General features: G+C 38.6%; 1 protein-coding gene across 2 annotated transcripts in view; it reads right to left on the bottom strand.

Annotated features, from left to right (window-relative positions):
• Positions 1 to 4,789: 4,789 nt before the first annotated feature.
• The window catches only part of LOC117150634 (lachesin), a 291,978-nt gene continuing 275,977 nt past the window's right edge, over positions 4,790 to 20,790 (bottom strand). For both annotated transcript variants that reach the window (XM_033317607.1, XM_033317606.1), the window contains one exon: positions 4,790 to 4,925. In XM_033317607.1, the coding sequence (XP_033173498.1) occupies positions 4,854 to 4,925 (72 nt within the window). In that variant the 3' untranslated portion in view covers positions 4,790 to 4,853. The remainder of the gene's footprint in view (positions 4,926 to 20,790) is intronic.

Raw genomic sequence — 20,790 nt, 5'->3', positions numbered from 1 at the left:
TTCTGTTCTGTTCTGTTCTGTTCTGTTCTGTTCTGTTCTGTTCTGTTCTGTTTCTGTTCTGTTCTGTTCTGTTCTGTTCTGTTCTGTTTCTGTTCTGTTCTGTTCTGTTCTGTTCTGTTTCTGTTCTGTTCTGTTCTGTTCTGTTCTGTTCTGTTCTGTTCTGTTCTGTTCTGTTCTGTTCTGTTCTGTTTCTGTTCTGTTCTGTTCTTTTGTTCTGTTCTGTTCTGTTCTGTTCTGTTCTGTTCTGTTCTGTTCTGTTTCTGTTCTGTTCTGTTTCTGTTCTGTTCTGTTTATGTTCTGTTCTGTTCATGTTCTGTTCTGTTTATGTTCTGTTCTGTTCTGTTCTGTTCTGTTCTGTTCTGTTCTGTTCTGTTCTGTTCTGTTCTGTTCTGTTCTGTTCTGTTCTGTTCTGTTCTGTTCTGTTCTGTTCTGTTCTGTTCATGTTCTGTTCTGTTTATGTTCTGTTCTGTTCTGTTCTGTTCTGTTCTGTTCTGTTTCTGTTCTGTTCTGTTCTGTTTTTCTGTTCTGTTCTGTTCTGTTCTGTTTTTTGTTCTGTTCTGTTCTGTTCTGTTTTCTGTTCTGTTCTGTTCTGTTCTGTTCTGTTCTGTTCTGTTCTGTTCTGTTCTGTTCTGTTGTTCTGTTCTGTTCTGTTCTGTTCTGTTCTGTTCTGTTCTGTTCTGTTCTGTTTTCTGTTCTGTTCTGTTCTGTTCTGTTCTGTTCTGTTCTGTTCTGTTCTGTTCTGTTCTGTTCTGTTCTGTTCTGTTCTGTTCTGTTCTGTTCTGTTCTGTTCTGTTCTGTTCTGTTCTGTTCTGTTCTGTTCTGTTCTGTTCTGTTCTGTTCTGTTCTGTTCTGTTCTGTTCTGTTCTGTTCTGTTCTGTTCTGTTCTGTTCTGTTCTGTTCTGTTCTGTTCTGTTCTGTTCTGTTCTGTTCTGTTCTGTTCTGTTCTGTTCTGTTCTGTTCTGTTCTGTTCTGTTCTGTTCTGTTCTGTTCTGTTTCTGTTCTGTTCTGTTCTGTTCTGTTCTGTTCTGTTCTGTTCTGTTCTGTTCTGTTCTGTTCTGTTCTGTTCTGTTCTGTTCTGTTTCTGTTCTGTTCTGTTCTGTTCTGTTCTGTTCTGTTCTGTTCTGTTCTGTTTGTTCTGTTCTGTTCTGTTCTGTTCTGTTCTGTTCTGTTCTGTTCTGTTCTGTTCTGTTCTGTTCTGTTCTGTTCTGTTCTGTTCTGTTCTGTTCTGTTCTGTTCTGTTCTGTTCTGTTCTGTTCTGTTTCTGTTCTGTTCTGTTCTGTTCTGTTCTGTTCTGTTCTGTTCTGTTCTGTTCTGTTCTGTTCTGTTTCTGTTCTGTTCTGTTTATGTTCTGTTCTGTTCTGTTCTGTTCTGTTCTTCTGTTCTGTTCTGTTCTGTTCTGTTCTGTTCTGTTCTGTTCTGTTCTGTTCTGTTCTGTTCTGTTCTGTTCTGTTCTGTTCTGTTCTGTTCTGTTCTGTTCTGTTCTGTTCTGTTCTGTTCTGTTCTGTTCTGTTCTGTTCTGTTCTGTTTCTGTTCTGTTCTGTTCTGTTCTGTTCTGTTCTGTTCTGTTCTGTTCTGTTCTGTTCTGTTCTGTTCTGTTCTGTTCTGTTCTGTTCTGTTTCTGTTCTGTTCTGTTCTGTTCTGTTCTGTTCTGTTCTGTTTTCTGTTCTGTTCTGTTTTCTGTTCTGTTCTGTTCTGTTCTTTCTGTTCTGTTCTGTTTCTGTTCTGTTCTGTTTGTTCTGTTCTTTCTGTTCTGTTCTGTTCTGTTCTGTTCTGTTCTGTTTCTGTTCTGTTCTGTTCTGTTCTGTTTCTGTTCTGTTCTGTTCTGTTCTGTTCTGTTCTGTTCTGTTCTGTTTCTGTTCTGTTCTGTTTCTGTTCTGTTCTGTTCTGTTCTGTTCTGTTCTGTTCTGTTCTGTTCTGTTCTGTTCTGTTCTGTTCTGTTTCTGTTCTGTTCTGTTCTGTTCTGTTCTGTTCTGTTCTGTTCTGTTCTGTTCTGTTCTGTTCTGTTCTGTTTCTGTTCTGTTCTGTTCTGTTCTGTTCTGTTCTGTTCTGTTCTGTTTCTGTTCTGTTCTGTTCTGTTCTGTTCTGTTCTGTTCTGTTCTGTTTCTGTTCTGTTTCTGTTCTGTTCTGTTCTGTTCTGTTTCTGTTCTGTTCTGTTCTGTTCTGTTCTGTTCTGTTCTGTTTCTGTTCTGTTCTGTTCTGTTCTGTTCTGTTCTGTTCTGTTCTGTTCTGTTCTGTTCTGTTCTGTTCTGTTCTGTTCTGTTCTGTTCTGTTTCTGTTCTGTTCTGTTCTGTTCTGTTCTGTTCTGTTCTGTTTCTGTTCTGTTCTGTTCTGTTCTGTTCTGTTCTGTTCTGTTCTGTTCTGTTCTGTTCTGTTCTGTTCTGTTCTGTTCTGTTCTGTGTTCTGTTCTGTTTCTGTTCTGTTCTGTTCTGTTCTGTTCTGTTTCTGTTCTGTTCTGTTCTGTTCTGTTCTGTTCTGTTCTGTTCTGTTCTGTTCTGTTCTGTTCTGTTCTGTTCTGTTCTGTTCTGTTCTGTTCTGTTCTGTTCTGTTCTGTTCTGTTCTGTTCTGTTCTGTTCTGTTCTGTTCTGTTCTGTTCTGTTCTGTTCTGTTCTGTTTTTCTGTTCTGTTCTGTTCTGTTTCTGTTCTGTTCTGTTCTGTTCTGTTCTGTTCTGTTCTGTTCTGTTCTGTTCTGTTCTGTTCTGTTCTGTTCTGTTCTGTTCTGTTCTGTTCTGTTCTGTTCTGTTTCTGTTCTGTTCTGTTCTGTTCTGTTCTGTTCTGTTCTGTTCTGTTCTGTTCTGTTTCTGTTCTGTTCTGTTCTGTTCTGTTTCTGTTCTGTTCTGTTCTGTTCTGTTCTGTTCTGTTTCTGTTCTGTTCTGTTCTGTTCTGTTCTGTTCTGTTCTGTTCTGTTCTGTTCTGTTCTGTTCTGTTCTGTTCTGTTCTGTTCTGTTTCTGTTCTGTTCTGTTCTGTTCTGTTCTGTTCTGTTCTGTTCTGTTCTGTTTCTGTTCTGTTCTGTTCTGTTCTGTTCTGTTTCTGTTCTGTTCTGTTGTTCTGTTCTGTTCTGTTCTGTTCTGTTCTGTTCTGTTCTGTTCTGTTCTGTTCTGTTCTGTTCTGTTCTGTTCTGTTCTGTTCTGTTCTGTTCTGTTCTGTTCTGTTCTGTTCTGTTCTGTTCTGTTTCTGTTCTGTTCTGTTCTGTTCTGTTCTGTTCTGTTCTGTTCTGTTCTGTTTTCTGTTCTGTTCTGTTCTGTTCTGTTCTGTTCTGTTCTGTTCTGTTCTGTTCTGTTCTGTTCTGTTCTGTTCTGTTCTGTTCTGTTCTGTTCTGTTCTGTTCTGTTCTGTTTCTGTTCTGTTCTGTTCTGTTCTGTTCTGTTCTGTTCTGTTCTGTTCTGTTCTGTTCTGTTCTGTTCTGTTCTGTTCTGTTCTGTTCTGTTTCTGTTCTGTTCTGTTCTGTTCTGTTCTGTTCTGTTCTGTTCTGTTCTGTTCTGTTCTGTTCTGTTCTGTTCTGTTCTGTTCTGTTCTGTTCTGTTCTGTTTCTGTTCTGTTCTGTTTCTGTTCTGTTCTGTTCTGTTCTGTTCTGTTCTGTTCTGTTTCTGTTCTGTTCTGTTCTGTTCTGTTCTGTTCTGTTCTGTTCTGTTCTGTTCTGTTCTGTTCTGTTCTGTTCTGTTTCTGTTCTGTTTTTCTGTTCTGTTCTGTTCTGTTCTGTTCTGTTCTGTTCTGTTCTGTTCTGTTCTGTTCTGTTCTGTTCTGTTCTGTTCTGTTCTGTTCTGGACAATCTTCCATCGATCGATTGGCGGCACGGCAGAATTGATTCTGCCTACCCTGGAGCCGATGAGCCGTACATCTCGCGGCACAATAAAGCTCCCTGTCCACAAGGAAATTCTCCCACCAGCGGAGAACAAAGAGTCCTCCGCCCCTAGAGATTAGGGCTCATTCCCCATTCCGGGGTTCAAGGTATAGTCTGCCAATACTAACCCCAGTTTTGCTTCTATTCTTGACAGACAAAATTTCCTAGGATGGCTCCTCGCCCTCGTGCCACCCAATCTTTGGAGCTAAGACGAGCCCGAGGTATTAAATCATACCGCTGCGGAGTCTTCCCGGGAATCCATCCTTTTCTAAAGTGCAAGAGGTTCCACAAACTGATCGCTTGGCTTCGAGCAGTACTTATTATTAAGTACTGCTCAAACTGCCTCGACCATCAGAACTCAGGAGGAGACTGCCGCAGCCAAGAGGGATGCAAGAAGTGTGGAGACAACCCCACACCCTACTCCTCATTCATGAGGAACTCCGCTCCACTCCGACAGTTCCATCACTGCCACCTCTGACACGCAGAGGGCTCCAGCCCGCAACTTTTTAGTAAGTCGTAGCTAAAAATATAAAAAAAAATAGCCCGACGATGCCATCAAATACCAAAAATCAAATATTTCATAAGATTTTTGTTTTCAACTTATTTTATTTGTTTTCATTAATAAAATTTGTTAAACTCTGCTTCGGTTTATATAATAAATTTGTATATGTATTACTTTATTGTCCTGTAATTTCTTTCTGAGTATTTAAAAGGTAATTTTTTTTGATACAATATTGTTATTATATGGTAATCATTTATACATTTGATTTCAATAATGATAATAAATATTCAATATGCTTCTTTTTTTTAATGTGATATTACAATGTGATATATCTAAATACTGTACCAATGCTTCAATTATAACTTTTAAAAAATGATATTTACTTATAATATGAGAATTTACTTTTTAAGACAATTAAAACATATAAATACAAACAATTGATTGTTGTCATTTAAAAGTATGCTCCCTGATAAATACATTTTTAATAATGCATTATTTTTCATAATATAAAATTTATTGTTCGATTACTAAAGTCGTTAGTTCCTGAAGTGTTTGCAGTACAGTGAAGCGGAGTGCAGAATTGGGCTGAAATATAAAAAAGTTGACATAATGATTAAAATGAGTTTAAATCTAAGCAGATCTTCTAATTCCATTACTCTGTTAATTTGCTTGCTGTAAAAGATATTCTTTGTGGACCGAATTAAAAACAAGAGAGAATTGTATAGTCGAGTTTCCCGACTATCAGATACCCGTTCCTTAGCTAGTGGGAATGTAAATGCGAAATTGCATTCTTTTTTCTGGGATATCGATAGATTTTTGGGGAATAAAATAAGAAAAAATTTTAAAATGGTTGAATAATGTGGGCGTGACCGTTTTAGCCGTTTTTTAGGTAAATGCATGGGCTTGGCCACAGTGTTTGTGGTTACCTATAAAAATTGGCAAGACAAAAAATAAAACGAAGGAAAATCTAAACATTTTTCGAAAGTGTAAGCGTGGCAGTTTTGGGCGGATTTTGGGCTTTACAGTGCGCGTGGCAAAAAGTGTCTTGTCTTCTGGCTGCTACATACTTTTAAACTTATTTATTACCACGAGTAACGGGTATAAAAAATGTGCAAATTCGGGTCGTGTCACTTTTAAGCGGTTTTAGGGCGTTTGAGTGGGCGTGGAAACATGGGTCAATAATCTTGCGCTGCATCTCTAGAATCTGTATGCTTAAACTCAAGCTTCTAGCTTTTATAGTTCCTAAGATCTCATACGGAAGGACATACAGACGGAAGGACAGATCGACTCGGCTAATAATCCTGATCAAGAATATATATATTTTAGACGGCTTGTGCACGTGAGAGTGGTCGTGGCAACATTTGGAAATAAACTTCTGTTGTGGCTATGTCTTTAGAATCTGTATACTTAATCTCAACCTTCTAGGTCCGATCAGTACCCTAGTGGTTTTCTACCGAGGGGTAATTAATGGCGTAATTAATGGAGCAATATCTTAAATTGTTTAGAAAATATTAAGAAAAGGAGAAACTCGATTGGTTAATTTATTAAGTAGATGTATCGGAGATGCGGTGGTCGTTACAGCTAAGCAATTGGACTTGATTTCTCTTTGAATGAGTTAGTTCAAAAGATCATTCCATTCCACCTAGTGAAAGGAGATGGGATTAGAAGAAATCATACATCTAGACACACAGAAAACTGGGTAGACTTCTACTCCACAATTCCAATAATTGTCTTCAATTTTGTTAGGGACACAATCAGATGTGTGTAAGCCCATTCTTTGGCTTTCAACAAGTGCTGCACAAAGTTCAATTGCAATCAGAATTAACAGATTGGCCAAATTTGGACGTTAGTATACCTTTCCTGTCGCCATGCCAGTAGGTATCACAAGGGGATCAACCACCTGGTGGTACGCGCCGTAATTGTGACACACTACTGGAAGTGAAACAACACTCTCCACGCGAGGGCGGCTGGAAACAGGCTCTTAGTTAGGTCATGTTTCTGCTAAGAGTGCTGGCTAATCGTAGTTGGGCTGGAGCTGGAAACTCAAAAATTTCCTCATCTCTGAGCCGGACTAAGGTGTCATTCGACCTGTGCCGAGAGTCTGCCAGGCTGAGGGCCCGGGAAACAACTAGCGCAGTCGCTAACGGAGAGTCCTGTCAAGTGGCGTCCGCCTGGTCTGGTTAGCCTTACCCGGTTACTGCGGATCTCTGCCCGGGTGGACCGTTTATTTCTCTGCAACTCGTGGGAACCATGAACCATAGACCGAAAAATGTTAAAATACCGCAGGCCTTGACTGCGGGAAATTTCGCAAGACAGTTTGAGGACCGTCTCCATAACGGGAAGCGGCCTACTTCTGTGGTAACACAAAAAAATGCTCCTAATCGGAGTGTGCCAACGGCAAAAGTACGCCCAGCTGCGGGAGGGAAGAATCGGGCAGCCACACCGAGTCACTCGACTGTGGTCCAAGCCGGCCAAGCGGGACGGGCTAAAAACCCATTACCGCAACTTGGTCAGCCTGGGACCCGGGATGACCCTAACCGTAAAGGGCTGAGCGGGGCCAGAACGAAGTTATTTCTTCGTTACTTTCAGCAGGGCAAGTCACCTGCGGAAGCTTTGTTTCTGGCCAAGATACCGCAGCCGCTAGAGCAAAGGCCCAACTCCGCTTCGAAGCGGGCAAACTTCACCTTGACGCCTCCGACGGTAACTCCTTAGAGGCAGAAGGTGGAGAAGAGCAGGCCACCGACTGATCCTTTCGATGACCCAAGTACCTCAAGGGCTGCAAAGGTAACTGAGGTACGCAAGCTATCATATAACTGGGACCATTAAAGTTGGGGTCGTTCCAGAGGGTTACCCCAAGGTCGTCCTCAGTAGTGAGGACCTCTCACAGCTCGAGGACGCACTACTGGAGGAGATAGTCCTCTCTGGTTGGGATTCTCCAATTAAGTTTGAAGGAATCCACTTCAGGGTGGGTCACCTGATGGTGGACTGCCGCAACGCAACCACTGCTGAGTGGCTGCAATTAGCAGTCCCCAGCCTTAGTAAGTGGAGGGGTGTCTCCCTGGAGGTAAAGATGGGCGAGGACTTGCCATCGTCACACAACATCACCATCTTCTGCCCCAGGACAGGAGACAAGACCACAAAGTGAATCATGGAATTGATCAAAAAACAAAATGACTTGGACACTGAGAACTGGCGTCTTATGTCAAGGAAAAATGACGGTGACTCGCTCCTCAGCCTTGACATTGATGACAACTCATGTGTCAAGATTATTTCTAGCGACCACAAGCTGAGCTTCAGGTTTGGAGACATCTCAGTTTGTGGTCTAAAGAAGGCCAAGGCGATCAAAGCCGGCACAAGACGGGTCGAGACTCCTCGAAATCCACCAGTCTCTGCGGAGAAGGAAAAGCCCAATAAGCTCTCCGAATCCAACGAGGATCTTGCGGAGGATGAGGATCTCGATGCGACCGTCATCGAGATGGGAGATCAGACCCTGATCTCCTCTCAGGAGATTAGCATGGAACTAGACCTGTTGAGTGAGGAAGAAGCGGTACCGGCGGATGGTGATCTGGGCATTTCTAGATCAGTAACGCCGATGATGGAACCGATCATCTAATGGTCGGGAGTAAAGGGATAGCTCAGGTGAACATACATCGCGCCAAGGCGGCCTCGGGATTTGTACCGATCGTGTTAGAAGATGTGGGAGCAGCCAAGAAGACTGTGGTGGCGTCGGCATACTTTGCCGGTGACGAAGCGTGCCCACCGCCTGAAATCACTGCACTGGTTGAACACTTTAAGAAGATGCACTTACCTACCATCATTGGATGTGATGCAAATGCACATCACGTGATATGGGGCAGCAGCGACGTGAACCAAAGAGGTGAGTCACTCTTAGAATTTATCTTAAATAATAATCTAGAAATCCTAAATGTCGGCAATGTTCCGACACTTGTTACTGGGGTAAGATCTGAGGTTTTGGACATTACACTTTCCAGCAGATCAATGGCTTCGCATATAAGCGACTAGCTCGTATCTCCTGAGGAGTCAATGTCAGATCACAGAATTATTCGTTTTAGCATAGGGCTAATCTAAACTCCTGGGTATGTATGTAGCCCCACGGGAAACAATTGCAGCCCTGAACCCCAATAAAATTCTTGCATTTATACAGTGCATTGGACTTTTTTCATTCTTTGAGTCATGCAAGTTATCCAACCCATGAATATAGCTCCCTTCCACAATTTATAAACAAATTCCAATTCTCAATCTCGTCGGAATTGCCCTTGTCTTTGTTTTTGTCATTGCCTTTGCCAGCACTCAGCTACCCGCTAACATAAGCAACCCAAACTTAACGTAAACACAGCTTCCGCTTGGAGACCAAGCCACGGCCGACTTATTGCGTATCAATCAAAAATTGCATCGATCAGCATAATTGAATTTCACAATGCAGTGGAAAATTTCCAGCATAAAGCTTTTATCGAAAGTTCGGTAATTTTCCGAAAGAAAAGCTTCTGGCCGAGGTTGATTGGATTAGGACTTAGAATTTGAAGATCAGTCTGAATCGGGAGTCTGAAAGAATCGGGACGAGATCGTCAACAGCTCGAAGTTAAACATAAGTTACCAAGTGTCTCGTAATAGTATAAGTGAAAAAGTTTATCACCAAATAAATGTTAAATAATAAAAAATAAAATTTATTTTTTTAAATAAATAAAGAGTAACAATTTTAATTGGCGCCCAACGTGGGGCGGCGTATTCAAAAGTTCTAAATAAATATTAACGATAATAAGTTAAAAATAAAACGGAACTCGCGCCGCCAACAATCCATATTTTTAGTGGAAAAATTAAAACATCCACAACAATACAACGACGCCTAACTAATGTGAAAGTGATCGTGATAAAAAACTTAATTGGAAATCAATAAATGCAATAATCCAATTAAGTATTTAACATAAAAAGGTGGACTGAATACTTAATACAAATTACGAGAACATAATAATAATAAACATAACATAAACATAACATAATAATAAAAATTCAGAACTCAACTACGAAACCAAAGAAATTCAAACAAATTCAATTTCAAAATTCAAAAATAAAAAAGCTATATAAAAAATTGAAGGAAGACCCCAATAAATAATTATCAAGACGACCCAATTGAAGGAAGACTCCAAAAAAGAATTATTAAGAACAACCAATTGAAGGAAGACACCAAAAAAGAATTTTTAAGAACAACCAATTGAAGGAAGACCCCTACCCTCCACCAACTACGCTGAAGGAAGAACTCCCACGGAAAGTATCGTGAGCAGATAAAAACAACACTAAGTCTTTAAATAAAATTTAAAAAAATTAAGATTAAGATACAGAGAATACTACTTTGAAATTAAATATTACAATATCAATTTCATTTAAAACAATCTGGAAGATTTGATAAATAGTTTTGATAATTTAAATTTAACAATGGCAACCGGAGGTTCAGTATCAACCCTTTCTGCGGGCGGGATATCCAGCGCCAGTAATCTGACAATGGAATTAATAAACAGATTAATAAATGTACAGTTGAGTGAAGTAACCAGAAAACTTGAAGGGTTAGAAGAGCAGTTAGCCGCTAACAAAAATGAGGTAGAAGACTATAAGATCCAAACAATAGACCGAACCATAAAATGCGAAACTACATTAGAAGTAATTAAATCCTTACCAAAGTTCACAGGAGAAATAACCCAATATGTAGGCTGGAGAGAAGCGGCGGAAACCGCAATGAGTCTATATAAAATTGAAAGTGAACAATATTTTATCGCTTTAACAATTTTACGTAATAAAATCATGGGAGCAGCACATGATGCTCTAACCAACCATGGTACCGTTTTAAACTTTCAAGCGATTCTTTCTAGATTGGATTTTATCTATAGCGATAAAAGACCAATCCATATACTCGAAACAGAATTAAGCATCTTAAGACAGGGACGCATGACCATTAACGAATTCTACAACGAAGTAAATAAGAAAATGACGTTACTTATAAATAAAACTATAATGACTTATGGAAAGGACAGCCTAATAACCAAGGAAACAAATAAAACAATTAGGAGCAACGCGCTAAGAATTTTTATTTCTGGATTAAACGGTTCAATCTCAGAAACACTCTTCTCTCTCAACCCACCAGATTTGCCAAATGCTTTGGCAAAGTGTCAGGAATTAGAGTCTAACAACTTTAGAGCTCAATTTGCAAATAGGTATAATGGATTTAGGAGTGAAAACAGAAATCAAGGAAACAACCTTAGATTTGCCCCTAGACAGATTAATAATACACCAAATAGGATAAATAATAATTGGCCGCAAAACGGGAACTTCGGAGCGAATAACAATTGGAATTTTAATAATAATTCCAAAGTTCAACCACCACCACACCACAACTTCGGAACGAATAACAATTGGAATTTTAATAATAATTCCAAAGTTCAACCACCACCAGAACCTATGGAAGTAGACGACTCCATAAGAGTTCAAAATCGTCCGTTTAAAAATTATAATCATCCTAGGAATAATAACAACCAGTGGAGTTATAATAATAACCGACACAATTTTAATAATAATTTCCATAGAAATAATTATAATCAATACCCAGCGCAAAAACACAACACAAGCGCAGGTCTTGTAAATCAGTCCGAAACACACCCCCCGATAAAACGGGAATCAACGGGAACAGTCAACCAGCCAGCTCAAAAAACAATGAGAGTAAATAATATCAATGAGAGCCATTTTTTAGATCAGCACCTTACAGAGGGATGCCTCATATCACAAGGGTAGATAGAAAAACTAAAAAACAATTCAAAATACTAATAGACACAGGAGCCACCGCGTGTTATATAAAAAAGGGTATTTATGAGAATAAAAGGGAATTATCAATACACAAAAGAGTATCCACAGTTCATGGATATTCAATCATAAAATATTATCATTTGATAAATATATTTGGGGAACAACATTTATTCTATGAAATTGAGGGTTTAGAATCTGATTTATTAATTGGATTCAATTTGTTAAGAAAGATTGGAGCTAAATTAGATATCGAGAAAGGAATCATGGAGTATAAGGGAAATAAAGAGAAACTCCAATATTTTGACGAGGATAAAAACGATTTGTGTTTAATTGAGGAAAAAAATATTCTTCCATTAAAAGAATATATAATTAAAAAATATTTAGATGAGCAAAAGATATATAAAACCGAAACAGTAATTGCTGAAGGCAGTTTATACAGTTTGGGATCAAAAAATCCTGAGCACGCCAGCGTAGATTTATCCGCTAATAAACAATATATCAGTTTGGGATCAAAAAATCCTGAGCACGCCAGCGTAGATTTATCCGCTAATAAACAATATATCAGTTTGGGATCAAAAAATCCTGAGCACGCCAGCGTAGATTTATCCGCTAATAAAAAATATATCAGTTTGGGATTAAAAAATCCTGAACAAGCCGACGATGTTAATTCCGTCAGTCTTAAATCAAATAGCTTGGAATCCACAAATACCGAGCACGCAGTCGTTGAGTTTTCCGACAAAGAAAAAATTCATAACCTAAATATTATTTCAAATCAAATAAAAGAATTTGAAAATAAAGTTATGAATAAAATTGAAAAGGAGCATTCTAAAATAAATACGCAAATTCCTTTTCGTACCGATATTCGAGGAGAAATAAATACAGTCAATGACAAAGCAATTTATAGCAAACAATATCCTTATGCTATGTCAGTCTCAGATTTCGTTAATAATGAAATCGATAGAATGTTAAAAGAACAAATTATAAGACCAAGTAGAAGCCCCTACAATTCACCAGTTTTAGTAGTGCCTAAAAAAGGTCAAAACGAAGATGGATCTCCAAAACATCGATTAGTTATTGACTACAAAAAATTAAATGAAAGCACAATACCTGACAGATATCCGATGCAAGATCCGTCTGTAATATTATCTAACTTAGGGAAGTCAAAATATTTCTCAACCATTGATCTGGAATCAGGATTCCACCAAATTTTAATGAAAAATTCAGATATTGAAAAAACAGCATTCTCTATAAATAACGGAAAATTTGAATTCTTACGTATGCCATTTGGGTTAACAAACGCCCCTAGAATATGTCAAAGAGCAATGAATGACATAATGAGAGAACAAGTCGGAAAAACTTGTCATGTTTATATGGATGATATAATAATATTTTCTAATACAATTGAACAACATTACACAGATTTAATTCAAATAATAAATATTTTACAACAAGCTAATATGAAAATTTCTCTAGAAAAATCCAAATTCTTTAAATTAGAAACAGCATTTCTAGGTTATATAGTATCTCACAATGTAATTAAAACAGATCCTGAGAAAATCTCCACAATTATGAAGTATCCGATTCCACAAAACATTAGAGAACTTCGAAGTTTTCTAGGCCTCACCGGCTATTACCGTAAATTTGTCCGAAATTATGCAAAAATTGCCAAGCCTTTAACCAAATACCTAGGAGGAGATAATGGAAAAATTTCTAGGAGAATGTCTACAAAAATTACAATACAGTTAGACGACCCAGCTGTTAAAGCTTTTAAAGAACTTAAAGATAATCTAATAGCACAAGTGGAATTAGTTCAACCAGATTATAACAAAAAATCCACTTTAACGACAGAGGCATCAGATGTAGCTATCGGAGCAGTTTTATCACAGGATAATAAACCAATTACTTTCATATCCAAAACTCTAAATAAAACCGAACAACTTTATGCCACAAATAAAAAGGAATTGTTGGCAATAGTTTGGGCTCTTAAAAATCTCAGGAATTACTTATATGGTGTAATTGGTATAGAAATACAAACAGACCATCAATCTTTATCTTTCACAATCTCAGATAAAAACCCGAACGTAGAAATGAAAAGATGGTACTCCTTTATAGAAAGTTTCACCCCGAAAATAATATATAAACCCGGAACAACTAATGTCGTAGCCGACGCATTATCTCGAATAAAAATAAATAATATTACTAACAGCGACTTAGAACAATCAAACTCAGATCAAAATACACAGCATTCTGCCGAAAGTAGTTTTGAAAATGTAATACAAGAGACCCGAAAACCGTTAAATCAGTTTCAACAACAACTGTTATTAACAAAGGGGAGGTATACAATACATGAGTCATTGAATGTTTTTGATAAGACTAGACATATAATTGAATATGATACGCCAGAAAACTTAATAGAAATATTAAGGGAATATCTAAAACCAAACATAACGGTAGGAATTCATTGCACTTTAGAAGATCTTTATCATATTCAATTACCATTAAAAAATAACTTTAACAACAAATTTCTTTATACTAAAATATTTCTACAAGACGTGGAAAATAACGAAGATAAGGCTATCATAAATACAAAAATGCAAATACAAATTGATCCTGAAAAAAAATTTCCACAATTACATTAAAAAAATGATTCCACAAAACATTGGAGAACTTCGAAGTTTTTTAGGCCGCACTAAATATTTAGGAGGAGATAATGGTAAAATTTCTAGGAAAATGTCTACAAAAATAACAATATAATATATAAACCCGGAAGAACAAATGTCGTAGCTAAGGCGTTTTCTCGAATAAAAATAAATAGTATTGCAAATAGCGATATAGAACAATCAAGCTCAGATCAAAATACACAGCATTTTGCTGAAAGTAGTTTTAAAAATGTAATACAAGAGACCCGTAAACCGTTAAATCAGTTTCAGCAACAACTGTTATTAACAACGGGGAGGTATACAATAAATGAGTCATTGAGAGTTTTTGATAAAACACGACATGTAATCAAATATGACACACCAGAAAATTTAGTAAGAATATTAAAAGATTATCTACCACCAAACAACAGTAGGAATTCATTGCACATTAGAAGGTCTTTATCATATTTAATTACCTTTAGAAAATAATTTTGATAACAAATTTCTTTTTACCAAAATATTTCTGCAAGACGTAGAGAATATAAAGATAAGGCTATCATAATAGCAGAAACACATAGTCGAGCTCATAGAGGGCTAAAAAATTACAAAAAAATTAATAGATTATATTATTGGCCAAATCTATTTATGAAATTAAAGGAATACATAAAAAATTTAACTATTGGCAACGAATATAAATATAATAGGCATCCAATTAAAATCCCTATTGGGGATGCTCCTATTCCAACTAAAGAAGGCGAAAATTTATTACGCACAAAATCTTATTTTCTTAACTTGTATTGACGCATATTCAAAATTCCTGGTTGTAAAAGAAATTCAAAATAAACTAAACATCGAGAATAAAGTAATGGAATTACTCCAACATTTTCCCCACGCCAAAGTAATTATGACAGATAATGAACCGAGCTTCACCTCTGCTCAATTTAAATCCTTTGCACAAAGATGTGGTTTAACTCTACATTTCGCAGACCCCAGACACAGTACCTCGAACGGACAAGTTGAAAGGGCACATTCAACATTAACAGAATTGGCTCGTTGCATAAAAGAAGAATTTAAACTCATTGACTATTCAGAAATAATTAGTAGACCCGCAAAAGAATCCAATCAGAGCAATCATTCTACAACAAATCTAAAACCTATTGATATTCTATATAATAAAATTCAACACAAAAACATTTCAAAAATTCTAAAGAACACTCAAGAAACTATGTTAAAAACTCATAAGAGGTCATGTCAGTGAAGTTTATGAAATGAAACATGGAGAAAGAAATAAACTAAAAACTAGATATAAGAAACAGGTTGTTAAGGAAAACATACCTAACAAAATAATAATCAATAGTAGGAACAGAATTATTCACATAGAAAATATTAAGATTTAACAAATATTATATTTCTTTTAAAATTGCAGAAAATGCATTTCTTATTACTTTTAACACCATTCGTAGTGATAGCCACTTCAGAAATAATTACTGATCACGAAATACTCCAATCACGAATTTTTCCTGTTATTGAACAGGAAATGTTTTTTTCATTTGAAAAAAAGGATGTTCTTTCTTATGAATCATGTGTCGACTTATTTCACGTAACTATTATAAAATTTTGTTATGCGTGTTTACAGCGCAGAAGTTTAATAGTAACTAAACTCAAATTATGTAAGCTTGCTGCACGCAGGCAGCGTTAGAATATGCGAACAAAGAGTTATCGCCGACCAGTACCGAAAACACTCAAAAAGGAAAACCGTTGCTCGCAGGCAACTTGTGTGTTTGAGTACAAATTAAACAATTATTATGTTAATTCAAATAATAATTATTCTTCTTTATTAAGTGCATCAGAATACGACTGATCCCTTTTGAGCTCTGTCTAAAACTAAAGTACAATTTCATATTCAAATATTTATAGCGGCACTTCCGCCGCTATTTCTGTCAACGTTGCGCCTCGTGACTTCTCTCACCACCACGTCCAGAATGCTAACGCTGCGCCTGTGAGCACCTGTAGGTGTCCGTTTACAGTAACCGCAAATTCCGCTGATTTATCGCAATAGATTCGGACCGGATACTGACTTAGCATTCAGTTCAGTATCATTGACCTTACTTATGATAACTTACACAAGTAGTTGAGTGATTCTTACATACATCGTTGTTCATTATATATATTTGTCGGATCTGAATAACTTTTATACTCGGCATCACTCTCTACCGCGTCGGCGTAACGTTTTCTGACGCGTTTAATTTGGGAGCGAGGCATATCTGTCTTCTTCGGCGATCAAAACTTAATGTGCAGAACAGACGTTGCAATAATGCGTAGAACCCAAGTCTACCCGCAATACAAACACACTTTGGAGACTTACTGCACTCCACACACACACTAATACCAACACGCATTATGGCATTTTTGTCAATTCTTTGCTAGTCCCATTCTTAACAGGAATATCTCTCTCTCGCTCTCGCTCCCGCCCGCGACCAGACCACGTTCGGCAAAAAGAGTTATTTGCCACGCTGTTGCGAGGTAGAGAATGCCTGTTCTAAGAATATGCAAAACGAAAGAAGTGGACACAAAGTAACAGAAAACGGTCGTTATACTTGAAATTAAAAATAAATTTGCGACACGTCCTTCCTGACCTTGCACAAGTCCTCGTGGTTTAATAATTCATAATGCATTTTCTTCTTAATTCATTTACTTCATTATTATTTTATCTGTTTATTCTTTAAGCAACTTAACACATTTCTTCCCAGTTTCATTTCTTAGTTTATCATTTAATTTTAAGCCATGAGATCCGGATTACCACCAACTTTTATTCAGAACATACCAAAATCATATTGCTTTTCTGAGAGCGTTTACATTCTTTATTCATTACATTACTTTCTTCCACTAGCGCGCGGTTCATCAAACCGGCCAGTCTATAATCAAGATCCTTAATCAATTTCAAGATCCCAGCCCCCACTGGCTTGATCCATATCACAGCTCTCACTGGCTTGATCCACATCGTCCTTTTCTGCGCCTTCATCTTCTAATTCTGTGGTAATCTCAGGCATACTTCGCAAAAATTCATGAGAGTATTTATAAGTTCGATTATTGTTTAATGCTTTGAGCTTATATCTATCTCTTGGTAGTACCTCGGCCACCACAAATGGACCTCTAAACTTAGGATCTAGCTTGGTCTGGTGCCGCTCTTCATTTTTGAGTAGGACATGGTCACCAACCTTGTGCCTCACAACAGTAGCTTTGGTCTTGTCAAATCTTTCTTTATCAATTTTGGCATTTTTTTCCATGTTACGTTTTGCTATTTCTCTAGCATTTTCAATATCGACAGTATTTTCGTTGTTTACGATAGGTATAAGACCAAACGGCTTTGCTTCTTTTCCAATAAGTATTTCTATCGGGATAACTTTAGTCACTCTATTGGGCGTGCTTGTGGCGATTCGTCCTTCTAAGTCCTTCGGGCTTCTCGCCGCCCGCTGCTTACACTGCTCCTTTCCTTCGTTTTACCGCGCGTTCACACTTCCGAGCTCCTTCGATTCACACTCCGACGCTCGGCCACCTTCCGCACGCGATCTCTCTGTCTCACTAACTGTCTCTTCTCCTCCGCCTTCAGACCCCGTTCCGACTGCGCGCTGCCCGCGCGACTCGCGCCGGTACTCTCCTCGACTATCCTCGCGTACGTACTCCTCGCGTGTTGGGTACAAGGTCCAACAGTTGTACCGTTAGTTCACGGTGCGTCCTCTTTGTGCACGCACCGTTACCGGTCGACCTCTGTGCCCTTGGTCAACTCGAGTCCAAGGTCCAGAGCGGTACCGTTAGTTCACGGTGCGTCTTCTTTGTGCCTGTCCGACATCCGCACCGTTACCGTTCGACCCCTGTGCCCTTGGCCCGCTCGAGTCCAAGACCTAACGGGGTACCGTTAATTCACGGTCTCTCCGCTTTGCCCTGGCCGCCTTGCATCGCGGCTGTTGCTAGGCCACTCCCCTACACGAGGTTTGTGGGGAGTTTTAAGACTCCTCACACAATATAATAGCTGAAATGGAGAACGATTAGTAGTCTTGTTGGTCATCGTGTTAATGCTCCACTGCATTTGGTACAGTTTCTCATCCCAGCGCTTCTCATTCTCAACAGTAGGCAATAGCATTGAAAGGATTATGCGGTTAGTGCGTTCGGCATGTCCATTTGCTCGCGGGGTGCGAACAGCATTAAGTACATGCTTGACATTATGTCCTCGACAGAATCTTTTGAAATCTTTTGACGTAAAATCAGTTCCTCGGTCGGTCACGATTCTTTCAGGCATTCCAACGTAGCTGCAAACATCTCGGAGAATTTCAATAAAGTGTCGGGTTGCGGTGCTTTTAACGGCTCGTATGATCGTAAAAAATCTACGCATGAATTAATGTATCCTTTAACATAATTTCGCATACTGGGGAACCAGAATTGATTTATAATTCGGCTGATTGTTTTGTCGGTGCTCATATGTCCTGCGTTGTCGTGACATTCTACAAGAATGCGATAGCGTAACTGCTTGGGTACAACCCAAAGGTGCTTGTTGTTATGTTTGCGATATAAGCGACCTAGTTCAAGGACATACTCATCGTTCTCAGTGATCTCCTTAGCGATCATTTTGCTATCAATTCGTTTTATTTTCTCGTCCTGCAATTGTACAGCAAAGAACCAATCGGCTTCATCAATGACGGTCTTGAATATCTTTAGGTCAGCTTCTTCCATTTCACGCGAATCTTCATATGGTGCTCGGCTTAAGGCATCGATGAGTTCCATACGCGTACCTGAGCGATGCAGTATCTCAATATCGAATTCTTGGATGCGTAGCCACCATCTGGCAATTCGGGGTATCAGCTCTCGTTTCTCCATCGTCGTTCTTAACGCATTACAATCAGTGATGACTCGAATTTGTTTCCCATAGACATAATACTTGAAACGTTCCAGTGACTCGACAACAGCCAAAGCTTCTAGCTCGTAGCTGTGGAACATTTCGCTGTATGTCGTCGATCGGCTATAATAGGCTACTGGCTTTAACTGATCATGTTCCTTTTGCAATAGAACTCCGGCTAAACCAACAGAACTAGCATCAGTATGTAAGTTAACAACGCATAACATAATCCATAGCAACTAAGTAGCTCTCCATATAGAATGCTGACGCGCCAGAATGGAGTTCAGCGCTCTGCGCAAAGAACGCCCGGCAACGGAAGGCTGGTTGCCTCACGCTGCAAGAAATGCTGAGTCGGCTTGCCGACTCGTCTCGATGGCGCGATGCATTGCTGTTAGGGTAAACTTAGCTCCATATTTTGTAAACTCTTCAGTCTCAGTTTTGCACCAGAATAAACCAGAACGTGCTCCGGCTAAAGCCGTAAATACAATTGTTTTAATTACAAAGATTGCTACGCCACAAGGCTAGACAATAAATCAAAGGGGGCGAAGTCAAGCCCTCCAACCTAATCTTCAGTAGAAGACTCCGACGGAAGACGTCCTACTACCGCTGTGACCTTGAGGGAGGAACCTCTGGACATCGCGGGAAAACACCATATCATAATTGGCGCCCAACTGAAATTCGAACTTGACAACTAATTTAACAGGGTAGTTAAGTTAGAAATCATGTAAGTTTTACATTTGACTTCTTCGAAACACAAAGAAAGAATTCGTGACTGGCCACGTAATAGATGTGCGTGTGTAAATCAGTTTGAAAAGCATTGCATATTTTCGGCAGAGCAAATTCTTGTTGCATACCTTACAGAAAAATAAGTATTGCATACTTTTGAAACTAAAAAATTTCATTGCATACCACTCTAATAAAAACTATTGCATACCTTAAAAATAAGTATTGCATACTTTTGAAACTAAAAAATTTCATTGCATACCACTCTAATAAAAACTATTGCATACCTTAAAAATAAGTATTGCATACTTTTGAAACTAAAAAATTTCATTGCATACCACTTTAATAAAAACTATTGCATATCTTAAAAATATAATAATAAGTGCTGCATACTTTTGCAAAACCAAATATTTTTGTTGCATACCCCTGCTAATAAAAACGATTGCATTCCGAGTATCAAAGTTTTATTGCATACTTTCAACGGATAAATAATTATAGCATACTTTGGTATAATTTTACTGCATACCTTTTCTTGCCACTCCTCTTAGCCGATCAATTGGGCTCGGCAACAGTATATTTGTGATGTGCCAACCTACAATCAATGAATTGGGCACATAACTATAGAAGTATTAAGGTCGAATACGAAAGCGAGGATAGCTGGGACGAGGAGCAAGTAGGCCAAGCATTAGGTCAGACATTGGATAGGGCACCGGCACATAATACCATGGACCCCAGTCGATGGACGAGAGAGCTGGTCACACTGAGCGGTTGTTTATAGTTTTTGTCTGTGAATTTCACTTTAAATTTAATTCGCAAACCTGCATTCGTAGCTGTGCAAAACAGCACGCATTCTAACATTTGGACTCTGCCTTGCAGAGTCGGCATGTGAACATCAACAAAGAACGGTGGATAAGGTGCAAAAATTTGCATTCTCTGCCCATTGGGCCCCTCACCACGTGGCAGCCGCACAAGGGAGGCAACAAGCAACGTACTTATTAGAAAAAAAAATAAATAGACCGGATTAGTAACTGTAAAATGGATACGAACAACGAAACTTCTAACTCTCAGCTTAGAAATAAGCCGATTGATTATGAAGAAATGCGGCAAGTAGCTGGTAAGTCTCCACTGGATATCAGGATGGAATTATTGAATCAACGCTCTTCATGCACTGAATCTGTTAACCTAAGCACAATAACTACGACGATAACATTTACAAGTGCAACTTGCAATACTACATCTACAACAACTGCAGCAATCAGTAGGCCGAGCTCCAGAGAAAAAGCTGCTACTAGATTGTCTGATGCGCAAAAACTTCTGACGAAAGAGAGGAAGAGGAAGACCAATTTAACACCCAACCATAGCTCTAAACGAGCTGTCAGAGACGCGA

The sequence above is a fragment of the Drosophila mauritiana genome, chromosome 2L (genome assembly GCF_004382145.1).
Source record: "Drosophila mauritiana strain mau12 chromosome 2L, ASM438214v1, whole genome shotgun sequence".
Taxonomy (NCBI): Eukaryota; Metazoa; Arthropoda; class Insecta; order Diptera; family Drosophilidae; genus Drosophila; species Drosophila mauritiana.
Note: the sequence above shows the minus strand (reverse complement) of the source record. Positions and strands in the feature narration are given on the sequence as shown.